Raw genomic sequence first — 12,958 nt, forward strand, 5'->3', positions numbered from 1 at the left:
AGGAATGAGGTTTTTCTGTGTCGATGACAGATGATTTTGAGATTGCTAAGACTCTCAGTGTATAGCCCACGGTCACTGTCAACACAATGAAAACTGAAGTGTTTTAACTGAGGCTAGTAGTTTGGTTCATAAATTGGTATGCTAAAACAAACACCGAAAGGCTTTGTGCTTTGCAAGCCATTTGATAGATTTTTTTGACCTATCTGAACACCTTGCCTGTGTATACTGAAAAAGGCTAATAGCCTTCATCTTCTGCCATCTCCTTTGAGGGCCTGCAATCTTCTGCTCTTTAAGAAAATTGTTAGGCCTTGCAGTGAGTCATTTGGCATAAGCAACACACTTTATGAGCAGCCACCAGAAAGCCAAACTTTGTTACCTTTCCTCTGTATTAAATAAGATTAATCTTGAGGTACAGTTCTGCTAGCTTCAATGAGTATAGCATGCAGTTGTGACTTGCTTCCAGAAGAGAAAGTAGACATTGCTGCGTATGTCATTTAGCATACTACTCCAAGCAGGGCTGACCCGCACATGCACATTTGCGAATGTGCTGAGGATGACTTGCTTTTTCTATTGCACACAGAAATAAGCTTTTTGGATTTCTTTTTCCTTTTGGAATTCAGCCTTATTTCATTTCACTATGTAAGGAAATAGACAGAGTTGACCTTTCTTTTTTAATAATGTTTAGGACCAGGGTACAAAAAAGGTTAATGCATTAATTTTTTAAGACAAGTGATAAATGTACTGCAATAAGCACACCCTACATACATAGAATATATTTCTCTATATAATATGAACAGAGATATAAAATAAGTTATACTTGTCTTGGTTTTTCATCACAGTAGGAGCTCAGCTTATATAAAGTGACAACAGGAATTGGAACAACATGCTGCTTTAAAGCAACAACCAAAAACCAGAAGACTGCGTGTGAGTGTAAGCGTGTGTGCGGGGGCTGGAGGGGGGATAAAATGGGTAATTGAGGGATTTCTACCAAAATCGAGTCTTAAGAAAACAGAAATTTCATAGAGCATGACAGAGTGGAACGTCTCTTGGCTCAGGGTGGAGGCTCTGGAAGGGATTAAGTGTTACTGTGTGGGGAGAATGGGGGTAGGTGAAGGCTGTCAACACCCCGGATATATTGGGGGGGGGGGGTGTCACAGGCAGTATAGCAAGCTCTGCCTGCTGCCCCTCTGTGTTCTCTGCTTGTATGAAGGACAATCTACCCAACAATGCAGGGGGTTTTCATCTTTACAGTAAGAATGGGACCTAGTAGCTTTCACTGCACACGATGAGAGTAAACATATCACTTCACAGGAATGATAAACACCACCACTGTTCAAAGGCTTTTGAAGGAGAAAACACTATCCACTTGAAATGTTTAGTGAGCCTGGGACTGGTGAGTCCTCTTCCAACCTACCTCATCTCTGCCTCCAGCACCCTCTCCTGCTGTTTCCCTTGAGGTGGTTGTTCTCTTGGCCATTCTCTGACAGCGAATCTCCCCCAGGGAGCAATGGGAGGTAGAAGCGCTTGGGAATTCTTAAGGTCTCTCCCTTTGTGGTTAATGAGGAATTTCAGCTGCCCTATTCAGAGCCAAGCCATTTTAGATTTCTTCTGATTTTAAGGACAGGGAATCACTTGCAAAATTTGGATTTAAAGGTAAATCTAGATTCATTAAATTCTTAGGTTTTGTATCTGGTATAGGCTCATTACGGATTAGGAGGTGCTCTTTAGTTTGGCTAACAGCATGGTGACCTCTTTGTGGTTTTCCCCTTCACTAGCGAGGATCTTAAGTCTCTTGGGGTTTGAGACCAATCAAATGGCGCAAGTGCAGCCAAAGCTCAGGAGTGACACTGGCAGTTAATTTCTATTAGTGCCTATTCCATTCTCAAAAGATGCAGCCCACTTGAGTCTTTCTTCTACTCCCACTTGTCAGCTTCTTCTAGTCTCAACATTCTTTGTATTTATAGACTAAACATTAGAAAGCAGCAGGGAAATTACACTGGAAGAGTTAATTGCATATTATCTTGAAGGACTGGACTTTGTTTTGCCTTTTTTCTTCATACAGCAGAATAGGTATAAATCCAAAAGTGATCTCACATCTAAAGGTATAATTTAAGTAAACATGTTTTTCTAGATCTCTTCTTTCTCCCTTCCCCTTTCCTCTCCCCTGCAACCTTTCCTTCACTCTGTTATTTTCCTCTTGGATGGAGGGAGGAGATGGGAAGGAAGCTCATTTGGCAGCTCATGACCCTCCAACTTTACTTTAATGAGATGATTCGCCAAGGCAAACTCCTCATCATCCAGCATGCCATCTTTGTCAATGTCAGCCAGTTTCCATATCTTGCCCAGGACAGTGTTGGGCAGCTTAGACCTTACCATCTCCTTCTTTGCATTGGCACCAGTTATTTTACCATCAACAGGCGAGAGCGTGTAGAAAATCTCATCATACATAGGCTTGTCCCTGGCTACCACCCACTCAGCATCATCGATCCCTTCACCAGCGCCTTCACCATAGCCGTGGCCAAATGGACCATGCAGGGTGCCCTCGAAGGCTCCGCCCTTCACCATCTGGGTAGGCCGCTGTGACTCCTCCTGGCGTACAAGCACCATGAGCTGGGCAATGTCATTGGCCAGCATGTCTTCCACTGTCTCCAGTAGCTTGCTCTTCAGGGGCTGGAACTTGCTAAAATCCTGAGCCTGCAACTGATCCTTAAAGTGGGACAACAGAGCAAAGGGTGAGCATGGCTGTACACTGTGCAGGGTGGGCTCCCGGTCCGCTAGAGTGGGGGGAACACACCATTCCTTCCTCCAAGAGCCCTGCTCCATAGCATGTGATGAGATTTCCCCAGCTGGTCTTGTTTCTACTTAACCTTCTTTAATCCCTATGGAGAATCATCTCCTTTACCCTCCCCCCACCTACCTATGGGGGCTGACAAGGTACAGAGAGGACAATATGTTTACTCAAAGGCCCAAATGATGGCTGTAAGCAAATAGAAGAATCTTCTGTTTCAAGTCATATGTAAGAAGCATTCTCCTCAGCGACCAAATGGCTAAAGGCAAATTGTGCATCTCTGCATGGTCACTGTAGCTTTTGCTACACCCTCCAGCTGCTGCTGTGCATTTCTTCCTCCTCAGTATTCTGAGGAAGGAAACACCACTCTGGCAAAAGACTCTTAGCAGTAAAACCTCTGTCATCATGCAGCATAAAGACAGTAGGACTTTAAAACAGGCCTTTGTTTCTCTAACTTTCACACCTAAGTACAAGTGCTTTGAGCAGGGTCTGAAGATAAATTCTTTTTTGAGAACTGTAAACATTCTACAGCTTTTTCCTTCATCTTCTACTTATTAAATCCAATCTATTCACTCCTACCCTACTACAGTGGGATTTTTTTTTTCATTTATTCACTGGTTGTTAAGATATGTGTATATGATCTTCTATTTAGTACACTCGGTAGATCTCATTCTCAAGAACTTATGGAAAAAAATATATATATATATTTGAAAATAAGAGAAGATGCTGTATTTTCCATAGGGAGCTAGTAATAACTTTAACAGCTCAGTGACTGGGAACAGGTTCCTGCTTGGACTGAAGCCACGCAGCAATGTAGCCATGTCCAGTATTGTTCACATATACAATACAAGGCCCTGATCCAAGGTCTTTGGAGTCTTTGATTTATGAACATTGGATCAGCCTCAGCTTTTCAGCACACAAAATTTGCTTCTTTCCTTAAAACAGTCTGGGGCTTTTAGTATTCATAGCCTCCTTTCTCTGAGTCTTTTTAGAAACAAATAGTGAAGTAGAGGATAAAAAGATAAAGTCCTCGAGGAGAGGCTTACGTGTAGGCTTTTCAAGAAACGTATCCTTCATTTTTAATATAGATTAGCAGTATTCTTAGGTCTGAAAAATCTGAGACTGGAATCTGGAACTAAAGAAAAATGGAAGAAATACTTTGCAGCTAAGAACTATCTAGGCAAAGACTTGAGAAATGAAGGCAGCTGAAGCTTTGCATGTGCAAAAATATTTGTGCCTAAATATAGTCTTCATATAGTTCAGGGCTCATTCAGTAATTTCAGTATTGCACCAGGCCTTTTGCATGGGGAACAAAAGCCAAAGAAGTGTGGCTTCTGCTGTACTCCCTACAGTTATTCTAATGGTCTTTCTTTGGATGTTTGGTCTGTCTTTGGACGTTTGGTCCATGGTCTTTGGATCTGCATGGAATGCTGCCACTTACCTGCATCTTCCTCAGATTAGGGAAGTCTCCTGGTGAGATCTGATGCTCCCGTTCAATTCGGGCATAAATCTCTCCCAAGTTGTTAACAAGCTCTTTCTTTTTATTGTCTTTCCCAAATACTGAGGGCATTTCCTTCTTCAGTGAACTGATGATGTAGGCATGGACCTGAAGGGCATTAAATAACATGGAAGGAAGACTATAAGATTTAAAGAGCGTGTCAGTATGTTCTTCCCAGTGCTCCTGGGAGTACTTATGCTTAGGACTCAACTCTATCTTGTCTCACTCTGAAGAGCAGCCTGAGCTCTTCAGTTTGCCCCGATCTGTCGATTGTCACTTCTGTGCTAAGAGCTGCTCAGCTGTGTTCTCTAGCTGCGCTGAGACAAGGTGAGGATGGTGTATGAGCCCTTGGCATGCAGAGAGCAATATTCATAGCTACTCCCTCTGGGGAATTCCCTTCTCACACACCAGGCATAGCTTTACAGGAAAGTCCCCTGCCAGCTGTACCATAATTGTCAGCACACAGACTTTTTGGAGCTCTTTAGATTTTGTTTAATATTTTAGTATGATTGACTCATCAAGTCACGTGATGCCATTCTATTGAGTACTCTGCACTTGAGAAATGTGAAGGCTCAGACTAACCATTTTCATCAAATTAAGTCTGCACTCTTCCTGTTGATATTAATGATTCTGAAAGCAGAATCTATTTTATTATTCCCAGCAACAGTGATCAACAGTGGTGGATATAAATCAATTTTACTATTATTATTATTATTTTTTTTGCATGGTGGACCAAGCTTTTTCTCTTGGAGATGCAGACCCCTGCTTAGAAAGTTTTTTAGGGATCCTTTGAAAAGAGGGATCAATTTATCTTGATCCCTGTTCCCAACTGATATGAGACTGTTTCCTGTATTTTGAAGAGCAACATTCAGCTCAATTTAAACATTCATGGAGATGGAACTTCTGGCACTGCTCTTTGGAGTTATATTCTCATGCTCATTGCAGGCTTATTGCCATTCTTGTGAGTCTGCACCTCCTCTACATCCATCGAAGTCAGGTTTCTCTCTTTGCTAAGGCAGTTTAAAACAAAAGACCATCTTCCAAGTTCCCTTGGTGTATGGTTCTGGCAATCTGAATACGTCTGAATGCTCTTGCAGTGCAACTGTTTTCCATATCCCCTTCAGTGTGACTTACTTTGATCTGTGGTAATCTACATCACTCAGGCCTGTGATGACTGACACACCATGCAAAGGGGTTCCTCAAAACATTTAGGATAAATATATGAGACCCTGGGGCAAAACAGGATGGAAAAGAAGTAGCTCCATGAGCTGGACTGGCCAAGACTACTTCCCTGCACACTGCAGAGAGCTCACATTGAATGCTTGGGCCCATGTGTGGCAACATTTACCTTGGCCAGCCGCGCTCGCTTGATGAGATCATTCAGCTTCCTCAGGGCTGCGTTGCGGGGTAGGCTCTGAATATCCCTGAACAGGTCCTGCTCCTCTGCCTCAAACAGCTTGCGGTTGTCAGGGATGAGCAGCGGATGGGACCAGAAGGAGCCAATGTAGACCCTGATGACCTCAGGAGTGTTGACGATCTTTCCCAGAGACCACATGAGGGCACCATACACCCGCATGAGCTGCTGAGTCTCTATCTGGTCTGCTTTGTTGAGGACAACTCTCATCTTGTCCTCATGGTTCTTGAGGGCCTTGATGACCTCGGAGAATTCATCTGAGATGTCCAGCTTGTGTGCATCAAAAAGAAGAATAATGCGGTCGACCCGCTCTGCAAACCACTCTAGCACAGCAGCAAAGTCGTAACCTGAAAGGGGTGGAGGAAGAGGAGAGATGTGTACACATGGGAGGAGCGAAGGTTGTTTGCCATACCTGAGCCATGCCATTCAAGGGTCAGCGTGCAACAAGGAAACTTCCCCTAGTAAGTCAGACAGTTCGATAAATGAAACAGGAAACATGATTCCTGACCCCAGACTGGGTGGGAATGAGTCATTGCTCTTCACACTGAAATACCTAAGAACTGCATAGTTAAGAACGATTCTCATTATCTCTGGATTAAGAGATCATCCAGAGAAGTCTTAAACTCATACCACAGATGCTTTATTTGAATGCATACCATGGAGAAACTGCTGTGTTCAGACAGCTACTGCTGTAGCCTTGCACGTGGCAACAAGACAGGTAAGTCTAGCTTCTGAAATAGTGGCCATCAGCATAGCCTACAAAGGCTGTGGAGAACCAGGTAATTACAGTATCTGTATCCAGACTGTTTTGAGATGCATATTTTTACTGCTTAGTAACTCTCAGGTCTTGTCTAGTAGTGTAAGACTAACTTTACTCCATCCTACTCAAAACCTAGGATGCAAATGACGTGCCTTGCCTGAGTAATCATCCTGTCAGAGCTGCTGCATACGCACAAAGCAAAATGACTTGCATTTACCTTGTGAAGTACTTTCTGCTAGAAAGCAGCACTGCCATAAATACCAGAGGTGCATTCAAGTTAAAAACATTAGATTGGAATTTCACATCCCTTGGAATTAAGGCTAATGGATTCCTAGTGACATAGGACAATGTCTAGGAAATGCAAGGCATAATAAACTGTGTGAGTGTGTAAGTAGATGTTTTAAAAACAACAGCGATAACAGCAACAAAATGACCTTCTCTCCCAGCTCTGTGGCATTTCTTCACCTTCTTTAAGGCCTTACTGAAAAACTGATGTTCCCCTGATGTCCTCTCTTACGCTGTGCAGCATTTGGGATTACCTGTGTTACCAGAGTGCCGTACTCATGTCAGGAGAAGCTTTTTGATTTAAAAAAAAAAAAAAAAAAAAAAAAAAAAAAAAAAGGCCTTTCCTGATGCTCCTTTGCAACATAGTTTCTTTCCTGCTGGGCAGGAGAGATCAGGATACAGCATATGCTACTTGCATTTAAAGCCTTTAATATGGTGCTTTTTTTAATCTTGGCTTTCATGAATAAATTTTAAGAGAATTAGTTCAGTGGTGTGTGGTGAGGTTTTTTGGCCTTTTTTTTTTTTTAATGTAATACTGGAGAGCAAGCAATGAATTCCAGTCTATAGATCATAGCTGCAGAAGAGAGGACTGCTGAGCTTTTTTTCTTTTTTTTTCTTTCCTTTTTTTTTTTTTTTTTCCTGCCATTGGCCTTTTCTCCTCTACAACTTCTAACCAAATCAGGCTGAAATCCTGGCTCTGAAGTCAGGAGCAATTCCTGTGTAAACCTTTCTTTTCAGCTGGATAAATTGGTATTAAGTGTTTGCCACTGAGAATTCTTGTAAAAATGCAGAATATTATTACTGGGTAGAGTATTTCACCTAGCACCTAGGTCAGTTACAGTTTGCTCCTTCAATAACAAAGAAGAGCAACAATACTAGACTGTAAAGCCATCAGCAGCAGGCTTTGTACAAGAAAGTATGCTGGGATGTGGACAGTTTGCCTTGTTTTTTTTTCCATGGGATCCCAGGAATAAGTGGGGATGATGGATGTTTCTCTGACCAGGAACCTCCTGTGTACTTAAAACAGCAGTGCCTTCTCTAGCAGAAGCAAGTGATGCTGGGTCCTGGCTCTTTGCTCAGTTACATCTGACAGTGAGAACTTTGGAGAATTTAAAATTAATGCTGTTATTAACAGAGAACCACTATGCATTTGGTAATCAATATCTGTATTCCTTGTCTAGTTCAGTTTGTATGTCTGATCTTGCTAACTTTCAGTTACTTGCTAACTTCCTATAGGAGGCACATACAGCAGAACAGTGTCAACCTCAGTACCTCATTTCACTTAAAGACAGAGCTCAGGCTGTAAGTTGCGCCCTTCTCAGCAGTTCCATGAATTTGCAAAGAAGGGGGCAAAACCCTGCAAAAAAAACTTTGCTGAAGACTGCAGACATGCCCTCACCTAATGTTCAGTTTTGCCTGGGGTATACTGCAAGTCATCTAGTCTGGTACAACAGTTTACTCTTCCTGCACTGAGCCATGCAGCCTGTTTTCTCGTCATGGAAACAATGAGTCAGGGTGACTTTGTTTGGAAATGTTTGTGCATTTAATTCTGTCAAGTTTCATTGACTGAATGCATTCTCATCAAGCTGGCATGTTTGAACTACACTACAATTACTTTTGCCAGTCTTTCCCCTTGGGGGGGGGGGGGAATCAAGGGGGAAGCTAAAGTCATTCTCTCTAGGGCACCTTGTAACACTACAGTGATGGCCTGTCTTACATCATGTGGATGGTTCTCCTGTGGCAATAGGAGCCACAGCCACTGCTGCGCTCCCTGCTGTGTTAGTATGGGCTGTATCTGACCATCTGTACAGTCTTTTCAGCAGTTTGGTAAAAGTGGGGATTAATTTTTTTGTTTTGTTTTTAAAGGAGGTTTTAATGTTAGCTGGGGACTTGGGAGACTGAGGTCAGCTCTTTAATTTGTCTACGTCTCAAGTTCTGTTGAAATTGGTCTAGGTGCTTAGCTCTGACTTCAATGTGTTTTAAGTCCAGATCCACAGCAATACATAGAGATCTGCCCTCTGAGATCTTTCCTATTCATGGACAAAAAATGTTGCCCTGCCCAACAGGAAAAGGGAATTAATATTTGCTCAGTTGTATGTATGTTCCCAGCTGCTATGGTAACACACACTGAGTCATAAATATCCCTGTGGACTTCATTAGATGTCTAGATTGATTAGCAGCATGTCTTTCCTAGTTTCTTTGCTTGTTCACAGATATTCTCCTGACAGCTGTCCTGCATATCTCTATTAAAAAAGAACAAAGCCCTGGGGATTAACACTTGATAATGTTTCAAAGCAGTTGCAACAGGATGGGGCAAAGGACTGGGTTGCATACCTTGCCAGGACAAAAGCCCAAATCCATATGCTCCTCTTTCTTGCCCACTGGCTTGGCACTTAGAATCATAGAATTGGTAAGGTTGGAAGGGACCTCTGGAGATCATCTAGTCCAACCCCCCCTGCTCAAGCAAGGTCACCTAGAGCATGTTAGACAGGGTTGCATCCAGGCAGGTTTTGAGTATCTCCAGAGAAGGAGACTCCACAACCTCTCCGGGCAACCTGTGCCAGTGCTCCGTCACTCTCACAGGGAAGAAATTCCCCCTCACGGTCAGGCAGAACTGCCTGTGCTTCAATTTCCGCCCATTGCCTCTTGTCCTGTCACATGGGACAACTGAAGAGAGTTTGTCCCCGTCCCCTTGACACTCTCCCTTCAGGTACTTAGTCACATTGATCAGATCCCCCCTCAGTCTTCTCTTCCCCAGGCTGAACAGGCCCAGCTCTCGCAGCCGTTCCTCATAGGGCGGGTGCTCCAGCCCTCTGACCATCTTTGTAGCACTTAAGGGAATGCATGACACATGTCACGTTGGTGCCCAGCTAAGCAAGAAACATCTAGCTTGGCATGTAGCACTATCAAGTGCTGATCATACCTGCATTCTCCTGTATGGAGGTACTTGTCAGGAAAACCAAGGTGTACGCATATGTATTTTGTTTTTAACTGACAGAATACTTCAGAAGAACAGAAAAGAGAAAAAATATCTGAAGCGTTATAATTCTCCTTAATGCTTACCATAATGTGTAGAAAACACAGGGCAGGTGGGACAGACCTGTGTTTACAACAATCTGCTTGGTGTCACTGACCTGATCTGTGCTGCTGCTCTCTCAAATAGCCAACTACCTAGAGAATTACTACACAGGAGATTAATAGGGTCAATGTTTTATTTTTGCCTTTAGCACATTTAAAAAAAGTAGACTGTTACTCAGCTACTCAGGCATCTGGATACCAAGGTGACAGCCAAGGTGTGAAACTCTAAGGGCAAGCTGTTAATAAATACTTATTTACTTATACTTCTATTACTTTTTTTTTTTTTTTTTTTTTTTTTTTGATAAATGCTTAGAACATAACTTTATTCTCTTCTGGCAGTTTATTTCAGTGTGAGATTAGATGAAGAAGTGATCTTAACCTACAGTCCAATTAGGAATTTTCTGTCTGGAACTTCCCCTTGCTCATTCCAGTGCCAATGTGTTGATTCTTTACACCCTATTTTAAAGAAGTGTTGTAGAATGTTGCTAAGGCCTCTCACAAAAGCAGCCAATTACTATTTTATATTTGGCAGCATTTTGGTGATGGGTGAAATTATCTACATAGCATAGTTTATTGTGAAATTACAGGGCATTTGGGAAGCCATTTGCAGCTGATGCAGCTTCTTCACAACCTCCAGACAGAAGAACATGAATGGAAAATGAGTCCCAACTGTACAGCAGTAGAAATATCAGACAAGATGAACATGCTAACTACTTTCTTCTATCAGATGTTCTTTCTCATGGGATAGACTTCTGATAGCATGAAAAGATTTAACAGATTTAACACACAATTGACAAGTCAGTGGGACTATTAGTAGATTCAGTCTACAGAGAAAATGATCTTCTTGCAGATGCCTTGCTACCCAGACTTTGTAAGGCAGGCCATAGCTTAATGAGTACTTGTCTGTGCACAATCAGAATACCTGGCAGCTTGCATTTAACCCAGATCAGGCAGGATTATGCAATTATATTTCTGTCAAATCAGCCCAGGCATGATATAGTCTTTATGCTGACTACGGGAAGACAGATGATACCTGACCCAGCATAAAATCCACTAGGTTGTAATACTTTCTAAGAACCAGTTTAAACCAGCTGTGTGTGAGAGAGAGTAGGTAGTGGTTCAGCATTTCTCACCATGTAGCTACACATTTTTTTTTTGGTCTGATAGTAAGCACACTTTAGCTGGATTTGCTGGCTTGTGGACCCTGTGAGGGAGCTCAAGTAGGATGGAATGGGAATAGTAATGTCAAGAAGTGCTGAATAAAAAACAAAGCTGTTTCTTTGCACTAGATATCTTATAGTTTGCTGTCATTACTGCTTTATACTGTGCTGTTTCTTTTAGCAATTCATCTCCCTCCAAATGAATTTTAGTGACTGGGATTTCCCTCCTCACCACCCTTTTAAAGTTGCTGTTATCCACAGATTGAAAAGCCATCAGACCACAGCCCTCAAGAGGGCAGAGGGTTATTGTTCTGTGCCCCTCTGTGCCTACCCAGTAACTGAGGATTTCAGTAAGCTGGTCAAGGCTGCTGCGTGTGTCAGAGTCAGGTTCCTAAGGACAGTATCAGCAGAAAAATGGGATGGTTGGAATAGCAAACTGTGAGCCTCTAGGGAGGGAGCAACTCTTAGAAATGAAATGAGTGCCTACTCCTCAGAGCTAATGACTTGATCTGAGGTTTTAAACTGAATGATATGGGTTGGAGGTTGAGTCCAGCTGGTCAGTGATGTCTGGCATGAAAGCAGTTCAAAGTTTAGGGAAGAAGAATCTGTCAAGGCAAAATGAGCTGGCAGTCCATGCTGGAGGAGGAGAGAGTGCCAAGAGGTGTAGGTGTCACCTGAGTGTGACAGATGGCTAAAAGAAAAGAAGTAAGACTGTGGCTGAAAGTGGCTGCTGTGAAACCCGGGGAAGGATGACACAGAGGTGGGTGGTTGTGAGGAGGAAAGTACATCTGCCTGAGGAAAAGATGAGGGGAAAGGACTGGAGAGTGGAGATAGGAGAAGGGAAGGTGGAAAGGAGGGGTCAGGGGAAGAGTTTGAGAGATGAAACACTCTCACAATGATTTAAGGAAGTTTCTCTCAAGGTGAGTAGCTGGTGGGACAAGCAGAAGAGGGCAGAAGGGAAGATGAAAAGTAGAGATAAGTACTGGGTATACCTCATTGCAGCTCATCCTAAACAATTTTTGTAAAAAGCGGCTGTACTCCTTTCTGAAAGTGGCAGCTTTTCAAGGAGATACAGAGAGATTCCTGTAATATATAACTTAGGTATATTGGGAAGTAGGCAGAAATACTTCAGGATGAAAGGACTTGTATGAATGTTACATGCTATAATTTCTAGAGCAGGTCTCAGCTTGCCTTTCCCTGTGCTTAAAGAAATAACCTGTTCTAAAGCTGGTGATTCACACACTAGCAGCATGTGAAAAATGACATTTCTATCTTTGCAAGGATCTACTGGAAGTGTTACACTCATCTTGGAGATTTAAAGGTTTCCAAAGCAAAGGTAAAGGGACTCAACACTACACAACAAATCTGCCTAATTGTTCTGAGATAGGAAAGATGAGCTGGTCTCGGATTTCTAATGCTGATATTTACTTTAACTAGTAGCGGGAGTGGTACATCATCCTCTCTTGCTTTCAGGTTGTTTACTGCAATGCTTTCAGGGTTGGATGGTTTCAGGATTGGGAAAAGACTAGGGGCCTGAAAGGGCTCTTGCTTTCTGTCAGTGGAAATCAAGAAAAATCTCACTAGACATGTTTGAATCTGATGGTATTAAACTGAAAAGAGCACAGGTCAACAGCCAGGTCTCCTTCAAACAGTCTGTTTAGCTTCTGTGTGCACACTGCAGAGCTTGTCCCCTCTTCCCTTTATATCTTTGTCATTCATGACAAATAGCCTGAGCGTTTTTTGATATTTCGGCCAATCCTCAAAATATTTCATAGCTAGATTTTGAGACTTCATAGGTTATCTAAATATAGGCTAAGTCTTCCAGAGCAGTTAGTACATAGCAGCACTGATGCACAGCCCATATTTTCAAAGAGGCTTTTTTATTATAGTGTCCAAAAGCAAACAGTTCTTTCAGTAAACATACTTCAAATCTGGGGAGAGATCGTGTTTGAAAACCTAACCTGAAATGGCCATC

General features: G+C 42.5%; 1 protein-coding gene across 1 annotated transcript in view; it reads right to left on the reverse strand.

Annotated features, from left to right (window-relative positions):
- Positions 1-657: 657 nt before the first annotated feature.
- The window catches only part of EHD3 (EH domain containing 3), a 30,081-nt gene continuing 17,780 nt past the window's right edge, over positions 658-12,958 (reverse strand). Inside the window, exons 4-6 of the mRNA XM_062571733.1 lie at positions 5,635-6,047; positions 4,230-4,394; positions 658-2,706 (exon numbers count right to left, since the gene is read on the reverse strand). Of these exons, the coding sequence (XP_062427717.1) occupies positions 2,179-2,706; positions 4,230-4,394; positions 5,635-6,047 (1,106 nt within the window). The 3' untranslated portion in view covers positions 658-2,178. The remainder of the gene's footprint in view (positions 2,707-4,229; positions 4,395-5,634; positions 6,048-12,958) is intronic.

The sequence above is a fragment of the Rhea pennata genome, chromosome 3 (assembly GCF_028389875.1).
Source record: "Rhea pennata isolate bPtePen1 chromosome 3, bPtePen1.pri, whole genome shotgun sequence".
NCBI lineage: Eukaryota > Metazoa > Chordata > Aves > Rheiformes > Rheidae > Rhea > Rhea pennata.